This window comes from Anopheles funestus, chromosome 3RL, assembly GCF_943734845.2.
Source record: "Anopheles funestus chromosome 3RL, idAnoFuneDA-416_04, whole genome shotgun sequence".
NCBI classification, from domain to species: Eukaryota; Metazoa; Arthropoda; class Insecta; order Diptera; family Culicidae; genus Anopheles; species Anopheles funestus.
Window position 1 is genome coordinate 67,521,881 of NC_064599.1, and position 21,769 is coordinate 67,543,649.

General features: G+C 41.3%; 3 protein-coding genes across 3 annotated transcripts; 1 reads left to right on the top strand and 2 right to left on the bottom strand.

The window, feature by feature from the left end:
- Positions 1–304: 304 nt before the first annotated feature.
- Positions 305–4,868, top strand: LOC125769538 (CD109 antigen-like). Its single transcript, XM_049438271.1, has 9 exons — positions 305–706; positions 767–1,445; positions 1,505–1,773; positions 1,837–1,928; positions 1,997–2,252; positions 2,332–2,541; positions 2,604–3,057; positions 3,117–3,419; positions 3,491–4,868. Exons 1-9 carry the CDS (start codon positions 305–307, stop codon positions 4,816–4,818), a joined length of 3,993 nt encoding a protein of 1,330 aa, XP_049294228.1. The 3' UTR covers positions 4,819–4,868.
- Positions 4,869–12,182: 7,314 nt separating this feature from the next.
- LOC125769539 (trypsin 5G1-like) lies at positions 12,183–13,109 on the bottom strand. The gene is made up of 2 exons (XM_049438272.1): positions 13,080–13,109; positions 12,183–12,779 (listed from the first exon to the last, which is right to left on the bottom strand). The coding sequence occupies exons 1-2, from the start codon at positions 13,107–13,109 to the stop codon at positions 12,270–12,272; spliced, it is 540 nt and encodes a 179-aa protein (XP_049294229.1). The 3' UTR covers positions 12,183–12,269.
- On the bottom strand, positions 12,992–13,926 carry LOC125766913 (trypsin-2-like). Its single transcript, XM_049433010.1, has 2 exons — positions 13,493–13,926; positions 12,992–13,427 (listed from the first exon to the last, which is right to left on the bottom strand). Exons 1-2 carry the CDS (start codon positions 13,700–13,702, stop codon positions 13,281–13,283), a joined length of 357 nt encoding a protein of 118 aa, XP_049288967.1. The 5' UTR covers positions 13,703–13,926; the 3' UTR covers positions 12,992–13,280.
- Positions 13,927–21,769: the final 7,843 nt, after the last annotated feature.

The window sequence follows — 21,769 nt, forward strand, 5'->3', positions numbered from 1 at the left end:
TTAGTATCAACAAACGCGTAATCAAAGTCATATTATTATTATCAAGCCGACTCCGTTTGGTTCGCAATGTTTGTTTGTTTTTTTATTAAATTAATTTTTTGATAGCACGTTGCCCCTTTTGACAAGACAGCACCAGCCACTTTGTGGTCGTGTGCGGCAATTTAGTGTTCCTCGTATCACAAATTTGGATTCCATCTCAACGCAAAATATATGTAACTTATGGCCTATGGCTCGTGTTCTAAAAAGTACGTACCAAGTTCCATCATCGTAACAGCTTCCCTGATAGGGTCGTTGTAAGTAGCTTATGATTCAGTTCCATCGTAGACACCATCTGAAACAGACGCGTAATCGAACAACGCTAGAACAACATGTGGCCGTGCGTAAGGCTATTAATGGTAGTAATCTTCATAGGTGCTGCTCATGGGTAGGAACTTCTGAGCTCTGGTGCTTTCTGTGTTCAGTGATAAACATTAGTGTAAAAATAATTTGCCCTCGATTATTCTATTTCAGTATACTGGTCGTGGGTCCTAAATTTATTCGGGCTAACCAAGACTATACGGTTGCCATCAGCAACTTTAAATCGAATCTGACCAATGTTAACTTAATATTACGTATCGAAGGCCATACGGACGATGGAAGAAACGTTCTTAACGTAACGAAGATGGTTAATATGCCGAACAATGTGAATAAAAGAATCTTCTTTAAGGTAAGACGAGGGCGTTCGAAAACACTAGTGTGTGAATGTTAAACACTTACTCACTTACAGATGCCTAAGGACTTATCATCTGGATTCTACAAAATTATGATCGAAGGACAGCGAGGCTTTGCCTTTTACAAGGAAGCTACTTTGGTGTACCTTGGAAAATCCGAATCTGGCTTAATACAGATCAATAAACCAGCGTTCAAACCGGGCGATACAGTTCAATTTCGTGTGATTGTGTTGGATACCGAGCTGAAGCCTCCATCGCGTGTAAAAACAGTTCAAGTGACGATCCGTGATCCTCAAAACAAAGTGGTCCGAACGTGGCCCTCGGCTGAATTGTACGCCGGAGTGTTTGAGAAAAATCTTCAAATCGCGCCAACTCCAATGCTCGGTATATGGAACATCTCGGTACAGTTGGACGGAGAAGTACTCGTGTCCAAGACATTCGAGGTGAAAGAGTATGTGTTGTCTTCGTTTGACGTAGAAGTTGTGCCAACCGTTATTCCTCTGGAGGAGCACCAAGGACTGAATCTGACGATAACAGCTAACTACCATGTTCGAAAACCGGTGAAGGGTTTGGCCATAGTGGAGTTGTATTTGGAAGACGATAATTTGTACCAGCAAAAAGAGTTCGAAATACACGGCATTCGACATGTAGAGATCCGATTCTTTCGACTCTTGGAGATGCAGGACGACCAACAAGATGTACGTGTAAAGACGACTTTCATCGAGCAGAGTTCAAGTAAGGAAAGTGTTGAACAACGATTCATAACTAATGACTATCATCATTCTAACATTCAGATCACACCGTGGTGAAAGAATCTCAAATCACAGTCTACAAATATATGTACAGTGTGGAGTTGATAAAAGATATACCTTACTTCCGTCCGGGACTTCCCTTCAAGTGTGCGCTTCAGTTCCGATACCACGATGGAACACCTGCTAAAGGTATCACCGGTAAGGTAGAAGTGATGGACATCGAATACCAAACCAATGCCACAAGTGACGATGAAGGTTCGATCAAATTAGACCTGAATCCGACCGACAATATAGAAGAGATGTATATAACCGTAAGTGAACTATCGTGCTGTTTAGTATATGTTTTTAATGATCTTGATTAATTTTTCTTTAAGTTTTCTAACCAAGACGGATTCTCTTTTTACGAGCGAGTTGACAAAGTGAGTGGCGTTACGAATGCGTTTTTAAAACTGGAATTAAACTCACTGTGAGTAGTAGAAAAGAATGTAAGAATTTATTTTTGATTGAAATTTTTTTCTCGTGCTCTACTTCCAGGATTAAGAAGAACAAGTTATTGCAATTTTGGGTAACGTCTAACGAACAAATGACATTCTTTGTGTACTACGTGATATCGAAGGGCAACATCATTGATGCCGGTTTTATCAGTCCGAATAAGCAGAATAAATATCCACTTCGCTTTTTTGCCACGGAGAAGATGATACCGAAGGCGAAAGTTATCGTAATGACTGTAGTAAACAAAACGCTGCTGCACGACGTTTGGGACATTGATTTTGATGAGCTTCTTAACAAGGTTAGTAAACCTGCATTCGATTTATTTTTCCTTCTTACACTGTACAAAGGCTCTAAATTATGTATCTTTTTCAAAACAGATTAAAATGAGCATTAACAAGCAGGAAGTTAAACCAGGACAGGAAATTGAGATTCTCATGTCTGGACGACCAGGATCGTATATTGGATTAGCTGCGTACGACAAAGATGTGTTGGACTTTAACCAGAACCATGATTTGTTCTGGAAGGACATCATGCGAGTGTATAACGGATTCGGCCTGAACGTCGAGAATGAGTTTGACAAGTTTAGTGTATGTTGGGCAATAGAGGTAGTTGAACGATACTTTAAAGGAACGATATGTTCACTTCACAGAGTATGGGAGTGTTCGTAACGACGTTGGATGACATCAAATTCAATGAAGCCCACGATATGTTGGCACGAGAAGGACTGTATACAGACAATCCCATAACTAAATTAGCCTTGTACCGGACAAACTTTGCAGAATCGTGGTTATGGAAGAATGTGACCATTGGAGGGTCTGGAACGAACAAGATGATCCAGGTAGTGCCGGACACAATCACATCTTGGTACTTGACGGGATTCTCAATTGATCCGGAGTATGGTTTGGGTATTATCAAAAACCCCATTCAGTTCACAACGATTCTACCGTTCTACATCGTTGAGAATCTTCCGTACTCCATCAAACGAGGTGAAGTCGTCGAATTGCATTTTACACTGTTTAACAAACTTGGAGAAGAGTACAACGTAGAAGTGACTCTGTACAACGTGTTCAATCAGATGGAATTTGTTGGACGACCTCTGGAAGGTGAGTGTCATTGTGCTTTAGAAGCTTTCAATGGATGCATTACAATCTTATGTTTGCAGATGAAAGTTACACGAAATCCGTGAGCGTTCCCCCCAAAATTGGTGTTCCAATCTCTTTTCTGGTAAAGGCACGATCACTTGGAGAGATCACTGTACGGATTGAAGCTACGATCAAGTCTATACAAGAAAGGGAAGGACTGGAGAAAGTGATCCGAGTTACGCCAGAAAGTTTGCTACAGCTAAAACAGGAATCTCGATTGTTTTTCTTCGATACAAAGACCAATCCTACCTTCCTTATTAATTTAGATATACCATGGAGGAAGGTAGACAAAGGTTCGGTAAAGATTATGTTCCGAGTGAATCGTGAGTATCAAAAAGTGTAAAGAAATCGTTTTAAATGTTGTTGATATTGATATATCTTTCTGTACATCTAGCCAATCTGCTTCAAACACTTACTATAACAAACTTGGATGATTTGCTTACTGTCTCGTATGGTAATGGAGAGGAAAAGATGGTTACCTTTGTACCAAACATTGTTGTGCTCGATTACTTGCATGCTATTGGTTCGAAGGAACAGAATCTCATCGATAAAGCTACCAGTTTGTTGCGCCAAGGGTACCAAAATCAGATGCGTTATCGTCAGACAGATGGTTCATTTGGTTTGTGGCAAAAATATGGTGGCAACGTCTTCCTAACCGCTTTCGTCGCGAAATCGATGCAAACTGCGTCGAAATATATAAGCGAGGTTGATGTGGCTATGGTCGAAAAGGCTTATGATTGGCTTGCTTCAAAGCAACACAGCTCGGGAAGATTCGATGAGGTTGGTTACGTGATGTACCAAACAATGCAAGGCGGTCTACGTAATGGCATTTCACTGACATCTTTCGTGGTAACTGCACTTCTTGAGAACGAGAACGCCAAAGTGAAGCACGCGGCAGTGATCCAAAAGGCAATGAATTACCTTAGCAGTAAGGTGGAAGACATCCAAAATCCTTACGATCTGTCCATTGCGACCTACGCGTTGATGTTGTACGGACATGAAAAGAAGACTACAACATTAAACAAGCTCATCGGTCTTTCTACTCTCAGAAATGACGGTAACGATATGGAACGGTACTGGAACACGATGAACAGCATAGAAGCGACCGCTTACGCGTTGTTGTCATTTGTACTAGCGGAGGAGTATGTGGAAGGTATTCAGGTGATGCGATGGCTAGTGAATCAACGATACGTTACCGGAAGGTTCCCAGGCACTCAGGACACCTTCGTAGGACTAAAGGCACTGACAAAGTTGGCGGAAAAAATCTCTCCCTCGCGGAACGACTACACCATACAACTGAATTTTATACATCGTATGTCAACAAAATTGCCAACCAAACATTTTCGCATAAGCTCGCAAGACATCAATATTACCGACTTCGAGGACATACCTGAGGACACAAAGTCTGTGGAGACCACTGTTGGAGGAATCGGAACTGGATTGTTGCAGGTGATCTATCAGTACAGTTTAAATCTCGTGGACTTCGAGCACCGATTTCACCTGAATGTAACGAAACTGAGTTCTGACTACGAGCTGCGGCTGACGGTATGTACAAGCTTCATTCCACAATTGACGGCTCAGCGTTCGAACTTGGCGCATATTAAAGTTGCTTTCCCTAGTGGATACGTTGTCGATCAGAATCCGATCAGCGAGCAGACTTCCTTCAATCCAATATGGGTGAGATGTTCTTTGAAAATGAAAAAAAATAAGCAAGACCTCTAACCAATGCAACCATTTACAGAACACCGAAATTAGGTACGGCGGCAGAACCGTTGTTGTGTATTACAACAACATGGGCATCGAGCGGTTGTGTGTTACAGACGGTTTAAGGTGGCGATGAAGCGTCCAGCATATGTGATCGTGTACGATTACTACGATCCCAGTGAGTATATACGATGCAAATGGTTGGAAAATTTGCAATGACGAGATTTTATTTTCTCTTTTCATTACTGTTTTTTAGATTTCAATGCCATTAAGTTGTACGAAGTGGATAATCAAGAAGTTTGCGAAATATGCGATGAAGGTGATTGTCCCAAGGAATGCAAGAAAAGTTGATTTGCCATTTTTAAAATACAAACGAGCAATAAAATGCATCTCCCAAGATAAAGTACGATATGGGCAGCTTGAACTTGTGTTAATTCGGTTTAGCCTAATTACATGCTTAGTGCTTAGTGAAATAAACTAAATGTAAAACCTATTTGTTGACAAAGTTTACTTACACACTATTAGCAACTGATACCGTTCCAACGGTTTTCCCGCAATCGGCCAGAGTGGACCAATACAAAATAAACCTCCCTGATTTAAGTAAGTAGACGATGCGACCATCTGTAGTTTTGGGCCCGCAACTACTACTACCGCTTAGGGCCGCTTAGGGCCCCGGCCTCTTCCACGAAGCCGGATATGGGTCGTAAAACTTTTATTTTTCCTACACTACGGCTTTGTGGTCTTAATAGCAGATTGGCTCGAAATCGCGCTGTTCTATACCAAAGGGTTGATGGTGCGCTCAGAGGAAAGGCAGAAGAAGGTCCATACATTACTGAATGTTTCTGGAAGCTTTTCATCGGGATTCATGGTTGTTTGTAAATGTCAAAATCTCAACATTCATTTTTTTGTCGATGCATGTCATCGAAGGTATATGTACTTCTGTGAGAAAAACTCTCGAAACTGTTAGAGTTTCGCGGTAAACAAGTGTAATAGAAAACCCGTGCAGTCTTGGCGCCGTTCTGTTTGCAACTGTATATTCATTTGTCCGAATTCATTTTTACATGCAAAGTTCACTTACTGTCCTAGATGAATAGTCCAATTAACTTATCTAGTATGATTCCTAAGTAAATTAATTCATGTAACTCCTAATCTATTTTCAACACATGTCGTTGCATTTGTATTGGGGGTGGCTTGCAAGGCCTCTCCCCCAGCCCACTGTCTCGTCGGAGGGCCTACACATCTTAGCTGTTTTAAGTCCCGTAGGATGCCAGGACAGAAGGGACATCCAGCCACCCCTAACATGGAGACATTTATTACATTACTATTATTATTACAACTAACATTTATTTTGTCATTTATTCATAGACCAACCGCGATTCCGAAGCGGAAACTTCGAGGATGATCTTCCATAAGTCAACTAAGACTCCGGCATATGATGATATGCCTAGTTATATGCCGCCTGATGATATAGACATAATTGGTTTTTCGGCTCTCCTATGTAGCGGATGCTTATCACAGGAATAAACAGGTGACGGATATCTCATGGATGAAGATTAACAAGACAAAAACCCAAATATTGTGTAGCACCATTGGAAATATAATTGAGAATCTATACGATCTCTCTCTATATGAAGAATCTAACGATCATCCATACGATGTATCAATAGATGATCATAACTCTGAAGTCGTCCAATATTTCCTGTGACCTTGAGTGAAAGGCTAAAGGAGTTAGACTACTCAGATAACCTTGTTCGAGAAGTAGAGCCTAAAGCAGATTTCAGTTCACTTACACGTAACGTATTAGACCGTTACGCTCCGTTACATTCCCTTCTGCTGGTCACGTCTTTAAAATGACACCGGACGAACGAACCCCTAAAGTCGTTTTAGTCGCCCGCATAGGAAGACGTGGCTTTGATGCATCCACCAGATAGGAGATATTGGATTAATAGACAACGACACTTAACCTTTAACGATTTAAAAGGCTCTTACAGCGGTTTAAAGGTTTCTGACAAGCCTACAAAGTGGCCACGGCACTAGATAGAGAAGTAGTTCCATGAAATATAATGAAAAGTTAAATTATTTATTTTTTATTTCAACTCTGATCATGTTGTTATCAATATTTTAAATTTGCAATATTGTTAAAATTGATTTAATTTTATTATTTTTCATTTTTATTAAAAAAAAATTAAAATTTAATTTCTTTTCATGTATTCAGGAATATTGTTCTACACACACTGAAACCTGTACTTAGTTTACCACACAAAGAAAAACTTACAAAACAGCAGCAAAACTAATCCATCAAAACAGCCATTCGTCGAAGGCAATGGCGAAAGGAAAAAGTCAACTACAAGTACCAGAAGTCAAACGCCACAGACAAAGAAATAAAATTAAATAATTCATTACGTTCCCTAACAGCACAAAAGGGAAAGTGAAAAACCCACACGAGGGGCTAACTTTTTTTCTGTTTTTTTTTTGTTGTTGTGTGAGAACCCCCGTGCGCCTTAGCTACGTCACGGTAAGCAGTAAAGACATGTTGGAACTCGATAGGAATAATTCAACTGACAGCTTGTAGAAAAATAGAAAGCTCCAAAGCTACTGCCACAAAACCTTTCCTGCTTCATCGTATCATCCTTCACCCCTTTTTTGCTCGTGAAGCTAGTGAAGTTAAATTTTAATGCACGTTCGACTTGCGGGGATTGAATTTGCAGAAAAAATAAGTTCAACTGTTTGGCAGAAGTGAAATCGGCAGTGAATCCTAAATCAACTGTTTCGGTAGCAATTTTTCGTGGAAAGCTGCTGGAAAGTTCCCAAACTCAGGAGTGTTTGATTGTTTTAGTATTCGGGAAAGTCAACGCCCCTTTCGGTTTTGGTCGGTCCACCGTAGGCGAAAAGTTTCATTTGTAAATAAGCATTATTTGCCATTTTGTTTCAAAACTTTTTGTTTATCGTTTTATGTATATTTATCAAAATTGTTTGAATATTGGACTCTGAAAATTAAATTTGTTTTTGATAGTAAAAAAGTGATTTTGAGTAAATGTTACATCCAATCTAACTTCACACAATGGCTAAAAAGGGATAAACGTTTTTCGTGATGTGTTTTACCAAACAAAACCAAAATGGTTGTGGGTTTTGGAATTATTGTTTAACATTCAACAGACCGTTTTATTTACGTTCAGGGAGTTCTAACTCGAACCGATTCCATCTGTAACTGGTAGGTGGAGTGGAAAACTCAATCAACACTGACTCAACTAACCACCGCACTATGTTAATGTTTGCGTTCTCCAAACCCCCCTTTTTTGTCAGGCATGACCTTTGAATGGGTTTGTTGATGGGAGGGACATTGTCCTTTTAAACATTAATTTAACGATCAATTACAGATGTTCTGTTTAAATAGCACACTATAATTATTATTATTTTGATGTTTTATGTTTCAGTTTGTTAATAAAAAGGATTTCAAAAATATTTCAATTTCTACTTCTTTGTTAAAGTGGCCTTTAATGCAATTGAATGTAATTGAATAACATTAACCTCAATTACTTATTTATTTAATAATAAACTTTTCCACCATACTGTTAGCCATTGTTATATTAAAACTTTAACTTCCTTAATTTGACATCGAACAGCCGTTCCTTCGACTCTTTAATTAAAAAAAACGGAAAAGCTTTTTCTCCCAACGCTTCTAAGCGATAAATTTTCTTTCCGCTGTAACGAATCGATCTTTTCACTTCTGCCGCTCTTACTGGCCGTCCGTTACAAAACGAGCTGATTCAAGGGGAAAAAAGCACGCACAAAAAAAGAAAAGCGCGCTTTTCCTTCACTCTACAAACACAGACACACACACAAGAAGTTTGTTTTTCACGTCACGGAACCGGTCACCACGGGCCGGTTATACCGTGGTGAAAAGCGTGAAAATTGGCTCCATCCATGGCTGTCGGTGTGCGGGTGAGTGCCAAGGGTAAGTAAATAGCAACTAAACGCTTGCCATTGCTTTGTTCTTTCCCAACCACTACTAAGGGGGCAAAGTAATCGCACTTTTCTGCCATCTGCATCATCTAGTGTTTGCCGTTCGTCCATTACCCATCAACGGGGGCGAGGGTTTTCAGTGGAGGGAACGATAGGGGTTTTTCGGGGGAAAAAACACTGAAATTAGCATTTTTTATTTGATTGACGAGCAGGAAATCATGCCAGACCGGTATGCCACCGAAAGCTTTTCGCGTTACCGTTGTTGTTGTTTTGCACCACGCTCTGCCATTTTCTTTTCCTGCCATCATACGACGATCCTTTTCGAACCATTTCAGTTTTCAGTATCAGACACTGAGTGGGAAAATGCGCCCCAAAAATGTAGGCCAGTGTGTTTTCCTTCGGCAAGCCAGAATCCATCTTTTAAGTATTGCTGTGAGTGGTTTCCCTTTTTTCCGCCACGATTGTCTGTAGAGTTTTGGGCGTGTGACAGACTCCGAATGGCAGATGATTGATTTTCATGGCTTTTATGGAAATGTAGCAAAACAGGCGACTTACTTGTGGTTGCTGGTACGTTTTAAAAGCTTTAAATATATTTGAATTTGTTCTTTAAAAAAAATACAATAAATAATAAAGAAAACTTTTTTCTGGGGCGGTCCGGTGGTACATGTGATAAACGGCACCCGTCCACACGGCAGGACCGGGTTCAAATCCCATCCGGATCGTCTCCCAGTAGCATGGACTGATTGTCCTGCTACGTGGCAAAATAAGTCTTGATACGGCCAGTCCGTTCTAACCGAGCAAAAAATAAATAAATAAAAACCTTTTTTAACTAAAATACTTGATTTCTTACTAACTAACTTCAAGTAGTACACAAATAAAAAAAAATAATGGGGAAAAATCATATCACACAATGTTCGTGTAACGCTCATTATATTCTCTTTTCAATTTTTATCGTCCATCGACCTCGTTGACCAGCTCTTTGACATAACAGTTTCCGTTCTAATTGCTCTGTCATCTTGTCTAAGCGAACCTTTTGTATCAGCACACACATACGATATTCGATTACCTACACGGATACTTCATCGGTTCCTTTATCGCCATTGTTCACACTTTCGAGGTTAATGAGGTGAAAAGTGCTTCCATCATACTTTCAACGACACAGAAACGGGTCTGTGCTTTTAAAGTATCAATAGTTGCCCTTTAAAGCTGTTTACAGGGTTGTAAGTTGTTTTAAACAATTTTTTAAATTTAAACGTCTTTCGATTGATATCACAATTTAAATATGTTTTAAAGCTTTTCATTTAACTGTTATTGTATATATCGAAAAAGCTCTTTGCGATACAAATCTATTTTGTTTAAAATTCTAGCGAAACGATCGTTTAACATTCAACAAAACACATTTCCCAACCAATACTTTGTGACAATGTGGGCAATTTCCTTCTTTCTAATGGTTCGTTTGCTCATTTCGATCATGTATCACAATTTATAACTTTCATCCATTAAATCATGAATATTAAGCTACCACAAGCGCTGCGAGCCGAACGTCAGTAAACGGTGATTCTTGGTAAAGTAATACAGCCATTAAAACTTTAGCAGAATTTTCAAATTACCGGTACGTGACGAAACGATAGAATGTACCCATTATCAGTTTATTGCCCCCCTTTCGATAAGCCCCTTCATTTGTCGAAAGGAGCGTTTTGGGCCTTTCCGTACGAAAGATGCAAAACTTTCTCACTAATTTCGGTTGATGGTGTGATGCGAATTGTTTTAAGTTGCTTTAAATTTAAATTCACAAACAAACCAAACAAATCCAACATAAAGCAAACTAAACAAACATGGAGAGTTAAAATCGTACACAGTTTTTTGTTGGTACTTTAGTAGTATTGTACGTTATGTTAGATGCATTCGGAAGAGATTAATTTTTGCTCCGCTTTCTCGATGGGTTCCGTTTGATGCTTGAAACGATTGCAAAAACCCCACCCGGTTTCGATCGGTTTGCAGAACATCGATAATGCTGCACAACCGTTTTCCGAATTCTTCACATACCACCAGAAACCGCTTGTTTCGATATCACGTACGGTGTTCACCATTCCATGACCACACTCGGGACGGGGTTGTACAATCCGTTTGTATATGCATTTATAAAATCCCTTTGGGCTTTTTCCAAAGCAGTACATATATCGGTCGTCCTATCGAAACGGCTCTTGGGAAAGTATGCCGGTTGTCTTTAAATATTCACTGAACAATTCTGTCTCCCGGCAAAATCGAAAGCTATCGTGCGCACGTACCAACGTTTGGCCTATCTGTTTCGGAGTAAAGTATCAAATTGTACTGTTTTCAAAACAACAGCTATTTTCGTTTCAGTATATTCTGGAGAATAAAACACATACACACAATCACATCAATACAATCGAACCATTTTGTTTTTTGGAACCGGAACTGCATTCAAAATAGCTGCAGAGCTTTTAAGTTCTTATTGCTAGAAACTCCTCAATTAGGACACTTAAACGAGAAACATTCCGTAGTAACCAACCTATTAGCGGGAACATTCCCATAAAAGTATGAGCAGCAAAACATTACCTAGAACCACCATCACCAAAAGAAAAAAAAACGCCACTCAATTAATAAAAATTACACCACGAATCGTTGCAGCAAATCGTGTGAAACACACGGGCAAAGCACGGTGCGAAATTAATTAATAAAATTAGCTTCCTACCACCGTTTTCGAAAAAAAAAAACACCCCGGCACCGACGTCAAGGTTTTGTGTTTCTACCCTCGGGCCAGCTTAACAACACGGGTAAACATTTGAAGCAAAAGTTGTAATTTTGTAGCTACCTTTCCCCTTCACACCGCCTTCCATTGCTTTTGGGTGAAAGGAGGGGCAGTTTTGAGATTTTGTTTTCTTTGGAAAATTCTTTTCGTTTACGCGTGTTTGAAAAGCGCCCCAACAACGCTTATGGGATTTGCAGAAAGTTACCCTAACCAATTACCAGCAAAGTTTACCGTACTATTTTTTTTCTCTTACATTTACAAGTACAATTTGCATTTCTGCTGTGAAGCAAAACAAGGAAAAAAAAGATTTAAGTTAATTGTGTGACCGTTAAACATTGGCTAATGTTTGCGCCGCCCCAATGTTTTCACTTTTATTTAATTCGAAATGTGCTGCAGTTTGCATACCTTTAGGCGGTTTTTTTTTAAATTTCGAATTAATAGGCAAACGGTGCAACTGTTCGTTAAAATCGTGTAGAATTAGGGTTGAATTAATTGCATTTAAGATTTCTTTACTTATCAAAGCAATACACAAGTCCACTACACACCCGTCTGGTTACGGATCCATTCGCGACCCTCCGCAATACTGCTGTAGACACCGTATTTGTTTGGTTGGGCGCAACCAATTGCCCATGAAATGACACCCGCTTGAAGCCCGCGACAGATCAGTGGTCCACCAGAATCACCCTGGCAGAGTAGAAAAAAAGGCATTACAAAACAATGTTTGGCTTAAGACTCAACATGGTCGACTTACATCACATGCATCTTGCATTCCTTCCGTATATCCCGCACAAAGCATACGGGCCGTAATCTTGTCCGTTTTTTCGTACGACTTCTGGCATACCTTCTGGGACACAATCGGTAGCACAACCTGTCGCAGTTGTTCTCTCGATGCCGGGCCCAGTGTATAACCCCAACCCATTGCCGTGCATCTTTCTGCAGGTGGAAAACGTTTCCTTCCCGATGCTAGCTTCACGTACGATCCACGCTTAAATCGTTGCTTTAGCCGCAACAGACCAAAATCGTAATCACCCGTTTCGTAGGAGAAAAGCTCATGCTTTATGACTCGTTCCACACGATGCAACTTTCCACCACGGTTGAAGAAGGATGAGTTGGCACGGACCATCACCGTGCCGGAAGTGATCTTACTAGAGATAGCGAAGAAAAATGTTTTAATCACGATCGTTTGCTGTTGCGCTGCCTTCCATACTCTACGCAATGGGCCGCCGTTAAGATCCAGCTGTCGCTAATAAGCGTTCCACCGCAAATGTGTTGCTTTAGCCTCGGTGTCCACTTTTGCACGGAAACAACAAACGGGTAGGTGATAATCGTTGCTTCCGTTCCATTAACGATTCGGAAACTCAATTGTCGTTTAGCATCGGCATCACCCACTGCAGATGATGAGATATATGGAGTTTTTATAATAAACACAAAAGAACGCTTGATTTTGAATACCGAAGGTTATTACCATAACAGATTAGCGCTCCAAAACAGTTGATAACCACGAACACTAACCGCATGATGGGTGTGCTATATGAAACCATACTAAACGGATGTGCCAAACACTAGTCGACATTAAGGGGGAAAAGCCTCCGGCAATATGATACACAATAATTGAATTTGATTTTAATATTCTTATTTTCGCCATTATATTTGGTGCACGTGATGGTCGCAATCTGCATGCTAATGCTTTTTCGATCACTTTTGTAGGTTAATGGGGAAAGTTGTCCGACAGTTGTCCGGTGTCCTACACACCGGTATGCTTTCGTATCCAATCGCGCTGATTTGCTATATTACTGTACACACCGTAGCGGTTCGGTTTGGCGCATCCAACACCCCAAGAAGTGATGCCAACCTGTATGCCACGGCACAGTAAAGGTCCTCCAGAGTCTCCCTTTTTGAGTGCAGTTTGTATTTTGTCATTAGTATTTCGATAAAATTATTTCCCACAAAACGTACCTCGCACGCATCCTGACCACCTCCAGGATATCCAGCACACAGCATACGTTGGGTGATTGTTTCCCGTTCGAAGTAGCTACTGTTGCATTCGGATCGTGCTACTAATGGGAGCTTCACCATACGGAGCTGTTCACGATCGCCCGTATTTTTCGTCATACCCCAACCAACAATAGTGCAGAGTTCCCCGGGCAAGAAGTGTCTTTTTGCCATCACTAAACGTATCGGAACTGCACGTTCAAATTTAGCCGCCAGCTTAATTAAACCGAAATCATAATCAATTCCAGCAGTTCCATAAGATATACGGTCGTGCAGTACCGTGCGCTCGATCGTAAGAAAGATACCACCCGATGCGTGAAATGATGATTCCACCCGTACAATTCCACCCAAGCCAAATTCGTAGTCACTGCAACAATCAAAATTTGAAGTTATGCCCCAACTTTAGACGGCATTCGCTACTTACTCAACGCAATGACCGGCCGTCAGTATCCACTGATCGCTGATGAATGTTCCACCACAGATGTGGGTTTTTGTGTCCTGGTTCCAGCGTTGAACTGACACCAGAAACGGATAATCGCTTATGATCGCGATGGTTCCATTCACGATACGGTACGACGACCCATTCGACCGGTGGCTCATAGCTAATCCTGCGAATTAATTGGCGAAGATTGTTTGTACCGTTTAGAAGCGTCCGAACTATGATGGATCACCGGTTTCGGTTTTTGCTTGCCCAGCATTTGTGCCACCATCAATCTCCACCAGACGGACTTCATTGCGAACGGCGTGGTTTCCTTGTACACCAGAAGGTTATATTTCACGCTTGTCCGAACTTCATCCACCACCTGTGGCGGGTTGAATGAAGTGCTTTATTGTAGCCTGCCATTGTATATAACAATTTGTTGAAATGATCATCACGCAGTAAAGCAAATTAGTGCTACAAATAAAATACAACTCATATAATAGTTTATATTGTTATATGGGGAACTAACTGCGAATTGATTTTATTGAGGAGTGTTACAAAAAAGACAACTAAGACGTAGTAATTCCCATTTATAAACGATCTCAGTAGTCTAGGTTTTGTGATTTTGACGTTTGTTTGATCTCCCAGTTATCTATTGTACAGGAAATGGAAAATACGCTAAATCTGTCTCCAACCTGTTCCGAATTGCTGGCCGAAGCCTTTGGCACTCCCGTACAAGGAGACTTGAAATTTACACCCCTCCAGCAATTACTGCAAGCAATACTAGCCAAGTTAAACCTTGAAGATGTTCCGGTTGATCAGGTTCAAAGTTGCTCACTGCCTGCGAAAACATCCTCAGTGGAGTCGAAAACATCTTCAATTCAAGAAATAACAAAATCTCCAACGGATTACGATGAGTCATTTGTTGTGCAGGAGGAGCCCAGCAATACCCCAGTACCCGTAATGCGTTTTGAAGATACCGAAGCTTATCAAGAATTGATAGCTAAAATAAACAAATTGCAAAACATTGTCGAAGGTTTGCAGTCCGAATGTGGTAAACAAAGCGAAATAAATAAAGCCATTCTACCGACTGTTGAGGAGCTGGATCAATTTAGTCGCAGCCGAACCTCATCGTTACAATCAACGGTAGATACACCGCTCGATTACCTTTCGTTAGCGGCCCGGCTGGACAAGATTGATGAATCGATCGGTAAGCTGACGACGATGGCGAACGACACGGTGTTGGAATATTCTCGGCTGGAGAAATCCATTTTGCCCTTTCTCGGTGGTGGTGAGGTAACCATCATGCGTGCCCAGCTGGATAACGTTAATCAACTGCTGAAGGCACACTTTCCTGATTTTCGTGCACACTGCAGCTCGGTAAGCGTGCTCAAGACATCGAAACACTTCAGCATGGATGGTACCGTTCCAATTGACTTTTATCAACATCCGGTCCCGAGTACGGTCAAATCGCTTGTACCAAGGCGCAGTACGATAAAACACCAAGCAGAGCCAGATCTGGAGAAAGAGCTGGACACGATTCGGAGTGCGTTGGTGAGTTTGATTGCGCGACTACCACTGCCGGAGCAAGATTCAGCTTCCGAGATCTCAGCGGAAGCTTCGATTGCTTCGCTTGAACTTACGCCAGGCACCATCCAGGCGATATGGCTTCGGGAATATGAGGAGCGCATCGAAGCCCTCGAGAAGAGCGTTGAAGTGCAGAGCCAACTGTCCGAAAGTCTTGCAAGCAAATGTAATAAATTTCCCGAAACTACTGGTGAACTGGAATTCAGATTAGAAAGTGTCCACCAAACCGTTACAGCTGAGATGAAGGCTTTGGAGTTGGATTTGAACAGCAAATTAACAACCCTCGTAGAGCGTGTCGATGTGGAGCAGATGGAAATGGTAACCCATCTAGATCTGCTGGATCAACAAATGGAGGATCGTGTCGAATATAAACACTTCCAAACGCGCCTATCGAAGGAACAATTTACCAAAACGATCGAACAGCTTGAAACTCACATCAACACACAGATCGATCATTTCTCCACCCTAATGCAATGCATCGAAAATAGGCTCAAAAAGCTCAACACGGACATGGAGACAAAAACGGACAGCATCAAACTGGAACGGTTGGAAGTGAAGCTACGCAATCGATTTAATTTTATGCACCTGCTGATTGATAACATTCGAACTGCGCTACGCAAAACATCCGAAGCTGCCGGTACAAAGATCTCGCTCGGTACCGTACCTTTACGGTGCATTTCGTGCAACCATGAGACTACCATGCGTAAAGTGCAGGACCTAATTCCGACTGGGCTATCGTTGCGTAAATATGCCCAAAAGCAGCAGCAGGAACGGATCACACAACTGAACCAATTAGTAACGCGATTTGCGCCTGAAAGTGCTGCAACCAGCAGTACAGCGCCTTATACCAAACAAAGCCAAGGATCAACCACTAAAGCGGAAATGGCAGAACCAAAGGAAAAGCTTGCGTACGTTGTACATGTTTAATGTTTCAGTCTTTTTTACTCTTTATCTCAAAATTTAAGAATGTTTTTACGTGAAAATTAAATATTAGTCATGGCTTTAAAAATAACTTTCAAAACTTTACCATTAACCTTCGTTACTTAAGATTGTTTATTGGCGTCTTCGTCAATTTTCGTTCGTTGTCAACATTTCAGTACAAACAACATTAGAAACCGGATTCTTTACAACAAGGTGGCATACCAAAATTGACAAAATAGCATTCAAATTATTCAAGCAAACTGTTGAATTTCTCCTTCTTTAATTGCGTACATTTGAAGCAAATTATTTGCATACGGTTGGTTTGTCTTTGACATGTCTGGTTTGCTTATAAATTCACACCTTCAAATTTAACAATGACTGCAAAGTTGGGTGTTGTGTTCGTTCTTTGTACTACGCATTTATTCGATGTTCTTAAACTTATTTGTTTAACTAGAAAATCACTCCTAGATCAATGAACTCAAATGATGGTGAAATATATGAATCTTTTCCCCTAAAAAAATAAATATCCCAACCTCTTCACGCTCGCATTGCACAATCGAACGCCCTATGCTAAAGCACCGTGTGCATTGTTACATCGTTGAACCAAATCCACCCTTAAAATCTATCGTGGAATGCATACACGGGTCGTAGTCGATTCCGGTTTAGGTTTCGTGTTGCCCAACATTTTTGGACCCCCAAACGTTATCTTGGCCGTTTCCACTTGCGTGATTGTCACATTTGAATTATGCAACTGCAGGTCTCAGATGCATTTGCTTTGTTTGCTCTACTCCCCTCCTCTCTCTCTCTCTCTCTCTCTTTTAAAAAAACTTGTTTTACGCCCTTCGAGTTATGCTCTCGTTCAAAGTGTCCCATACGGTTGAGATGATTTCCGTGAGCTGAGACGGGAATTCTCATTCGCTTCGCGTTTGTTTGTAGCATTTCCTAAGAATTTCGCACAGAAATGCCTTTTAAAGATCCGTATTTGTAGAAGATAATCGAATTGAAACACCAACAAAGAAGTAAAATTCTTTATGGTTTCGCGTTAATTCTCCATCCTACGCCACGTGCGACGAAAATGTCACCGTGCACACCACATTATGGGTATGATGAAACTGTATTTACCTGGCGTACGCCATGGTCAACATCTTCGGTTTTATTGCTCAATACCCCGAGGTCCGGATCGGGTACGAATGGTACGAATGGGTCGGCGGCACTTGCGCAAATAATTACTTCAGGACTTTATTTACCCACTAACTTCATTCATCACGGAGACCTCATCTCAGGCGCACGAAACTTTACCATCAGAAACAACAACCGCTTCGGCGCTGCTGGCTGCTCGACTGGGACCTTGAATCATTGTTGTTGATCCCATCGTGCCGTGACGCAGCGTTACTTTGATCGTACGGCAGACAGTGATCGAATCGTGTAGTCCAAACTGTCTGTCCCACCCATTCCGCTTGGCACCATCATCCAGCAATTGTGGTGACCTCAAGATTGGGCTCAGTTCGAGGTGAACGTCTCGTTCGGCATACGAACCGGCTTTCCAGCCTGTTTGGTTTGGTCCAATGCGCGAACGCTTCATTCAGGGCCGTTGGACTCTGTTGTAGTCAAACCGCCTCGTGCTAGCAAAACCGTTACTGGCGGGGGTATGGCCGTTCGGCTAGTTGCAGTTACTGCATTTTTCCACCACCATCAACATTGAACAACCGTTGGGAAATATTCACTTTGCACAAGAAGTCCACCGTGTACGGCAAAAGAATCGCGTTGCGCAGTGAGAGAACACGCGCACCATGGGCTTTCTGGTTGATTGATGTCTGCATATATATCCATAATGAATTTTAATCCACACCTTTTTTTAAAGATATTCTAATATTTGACAGATATTATAAATTTAGAGACCAAAAAGAAGCGGACTTTAAAATGTTTTTTAAATGTTACACGGATGATGGCATAACTGTAAAAATGCAAGAATAGCTACATTTTTTTACTCTTCTACATCTATCTTTATGAATTGGTATCGTATCGTTTTCTTATTTTTATATAATTTATTTGCTTTTCAATGCTTTTTATAGTATATGAAGGTAATTTAAACTTGTTTATTATATTTGAAATTATTTTGTGGTTTTTATTTTGTATTTTTAAATATTGTAAAATCATACAGCTTCATTATAGCAACTTTGTCATAAAATTCATTAAATCACTGATGGAACAAATTTCTACAGGTAATGAGCATCTTCTGCAGTAGATTATTTTATTCCGACTATACCTTTTTGACCAGCCTTCATCCCATCGTAACGATCTCACATTACACGCTTTGGAGTGGTCGGATTTGCGCAATGTTCTCTTAGGGGTTGTAAGCCTCCGAAACGCAATACAACCCATTGCTCTGCTTTACTATGAAGTACACCCTACAAGAGACCCCACACACACACAAAAGAACCTGAGAGAGCGCTCACCGAGCACCGCAACAGTTTCAAACCACAACAGAAGCAACTACAAGATCACTTTATTTAGCACCCTAGTTTTTTGTTGTTAGCGAAATTCCTCCTCAAAGACACTCCCGGCGTGAGTTTGCAAGATCACGAATGTCCACAAAAATCAAATCCCCCAATATTAGCACGCGATCGCATGCGGTAGTGAAAGTGAAAGCACACCTTGAACATGTTAATAATAACATTTTTTGGTGAAAACATTACAAGTCAAGCGTGGTGGAGCACTGTGAGCTGGAGATGAATAATTTTCACAGCAGATGCGCGTGATCTTCGCCCAAGATGGCGTGTTGTTGTTTCTTATTTTGGGGTTAGCTATCAAGACTTATTAGGTGGTATTTTTTTTTTTGGTCGATGTTTCCTCCACTCCACGTGCTGTTTTGCCTTTGCAATTGGTACGAAAGCTCACAAGTCCCACTGTTATGTCGACTATCCATCACCATTATGGGCTTACATGGTTGTGACGATGAGCTGAAATGGAACTTCTCTTGCTTTGCTTTGTAAAGTACTAGTAAGCACGAAACGAGCGAACGAGAGAAGCGAAGCAAACGGAGCGAGAGTGATCCGAGGTAACCGGCTGCATCTGGACCTGCGCTCAGCGAGGTGTAAACCAGCACTTGGTGGGGAGATGCCTCAACAAACCCAACGATCGTTTGGTTCGCGATCATGATCTATGCCACCGTGGGCACACAACGTCTTAGTGCACGGAGCGTTTCGGTGGGCATTTTTTTTGGGCGATTGGAAGGCTCCGGAATTTGACACTGGTACCGACCAAAGATGCAGCTTCTGAAAAGGAAAAAGGCTGATCCAAGCTTCGTCATCAGCATCGAGAGTGGTGTCGAGGAGGTGCGGGAAGTGAAGGTACGTACATACGTTGCAAACAGTTTAACCGGCCTGTTGTGCATTTATTTTACTAGTTCGTGACCGGATCGCTCGTCCGCCTGCTAAGCTATTCAATGAATAATGAACGCATCTTCCCATCTAATCCACGTTCAAAGGTACACGAGGAGTGTGACTATCTGGTCGATGTGCTCACCGGCAAACGTTCCGTATCACCCGATTTCTGCTGCAAGATGCTGTACATGATCTTCTGTACCTGCTTCACGAACGAGCCGAACCAGCGGAAGGCGGCCAGCACTGTAACGGCACGATCTAGCGTCACACAGCAGCGACCCCTAACCTATCAAACCATCTGAGCGGTTGGACTATTACACAAAACCTGCGGCAGAAAATAATTAACCAAGTGCTCGCGTTTTTTTTTGTGTGCGTACCAAAAACAGCAACCGATCTTTATTTCTAAGCAATTCATTATACCTCCTGTAGTGTCAGACCATCCTTCCATTCCCAAACAAAAAAAAAAAAAACACGGCGAGTGCGTTAGTGTGAATGTACGAATCTGTATGTGTGTGTCTGTGTGTGCGTGTAAGTGTGTATGTTGAAGCGTGAAAATCACCTTCAAAAGAATCATTTCCATTTTCCAAACCCCCGGATGGTTCAGTTTCTGCAAACTCATGTTTTCGTCTGTAAGTCACCTGTAAGTTAGGGAAGGGGGTCGTCTATTAGCTGGAACGTTCCTCAAAATATTCAGTGCAATGTTTCATAATGTCGCAATCATGGTCACGTTGCGCACCGATTCCAGATGCACACAACTTGCTAGACAGTTACTGGAAATATAATGATGTACAAGATTAAAACTCATTCATTGTGCTGTTGTGTGATCTTTCCCCCTATATCATGGTGACCCAACGCTATTGTGATACAGTCGAGTGAGTGTGTGCTATTATCAACTGTCCCCGTAACGATCACGATCTATTTCGCGATCCGCGATCATCTCCAGCGATGTTCGAGGTTATGTTCCGGCTCTTTCGCCCGCCTTCTTTTCACCCGGTTAGGGCATAATTTGTGCATTTCCATCAAGAGAAAATTTAAATGTTTGCACCCAAAAACTGAGTCGCGGTCACAAGATAATGAATTCGTTTTTGGCAAAACCAGTTTGCGGCATTCAATATCAAGCGTTACGATTCGATTGAACTTGACTTCTCGGGTCAGTTGCGGTTTTGTCCGTTTTTTTGTTGTTGTTAATATTTTGGGTCCTGCTAGACAGTTCCAGTGCAAACGAAAGCATCCATCTGTCCGTGGCATAGTTATGTGAAGGATTTTGGACACCTCTCACCAGACTGTAAATGATACCTGTTATTAGAGGAAAGTTCCTCGTATACCGCTTTCGCCGTACCTCTGCCGTGGATGGCGCTGGAGAAGAAAATGGTATAATTGTTATTTACACAAAAGCAAAATTCTGCCTGGACCGGTGATTCCGCATTCTCTTTTACCGACAAAATCTTGTTGATTGATAGAAAAAGGTTGTTCCCACCGATACCAATTTTATTGTTGGTTGTGTCTCGGCGCGATCGATCTTTTACGTGTTTTTTTAACACTCTTTTTCATGCCGATAGCATGCTGAGCTTTAATGGACAGGTGGTGCTTTTGGTAGCAGACGTCATCATTAACGGATTAGGCTGGTGTTATATCACAATTCTACGTTCGTAGATGCGAACCTGTTGAGGGATTTATTTTAGAAGAGTTATTTATTATTTTAGCCTATTACCGGCATCGTAAAAAATCGTTAATGTTTATAACATTTGTAAAGATCATTAATTCTGCAAGCATTTTGGATAGTTCGGCATGGATGTGCACGCCTGAAGGTATGCAATATTTGAACACTTTCTATCTAAACATAGAGTAATGGTGACTTCGGTGGCGAAGGAATACAAGCCCATTCGTAGTTCTTGATTGAAATCTTGGTTAAATTAAGACCCGCATTCA

Bases quoted from the DNA above. Each gene is read 5' to 3' on its own strand.
- LOC125769538 (XM_049438271.1), top strand. From the start codon at position 305: ATGATTCAGTTCCATCGTAGACACCATCTGAAACAGACGCGTAATCGA. The intron at 1,774-1,836 runs GTAAGTGAACTA...TTTTTCTTTAAG, and splicing joins TAGAAGAGATGTATATAACC to TTTTCTAACCAAGACGGATT. The intron at 3,420-3,490 runs GTGAGTATCAAA...CTGTACATCTAG, and splicing joins GATTATGTTCCGAGTGAATC to CCAATCTGCTTCAAACACTT.
- LOC125769539 (XM_049438272.1), bottom strand. From the start codon at position 13,109: ATGTCGACTAGTGTTTGGCACATCCGTTTA. The intron at 12,780-13,079 runs GTATGGTTTCAT...AACGCTTATTAG, and splicing joins GTGTTTGGCACATCCGTTTA to CGACAGCTGGATCTTAACGG.
- LOC125766913 (XM_049433010.1), bottom strand. From the start codon at position 13,702: ATGGCAAAAAGACACTTCTTGCCCGGGGAACTCTGCACTATTGTTGGT. The intron at 13,428-13,492 runs GTACGTTTTGTG...GCACTCAAAAAG, and splicing joins GTGGTCAGGATGCGTGCGAG to GGAGACTCTGGAGGACCTTT.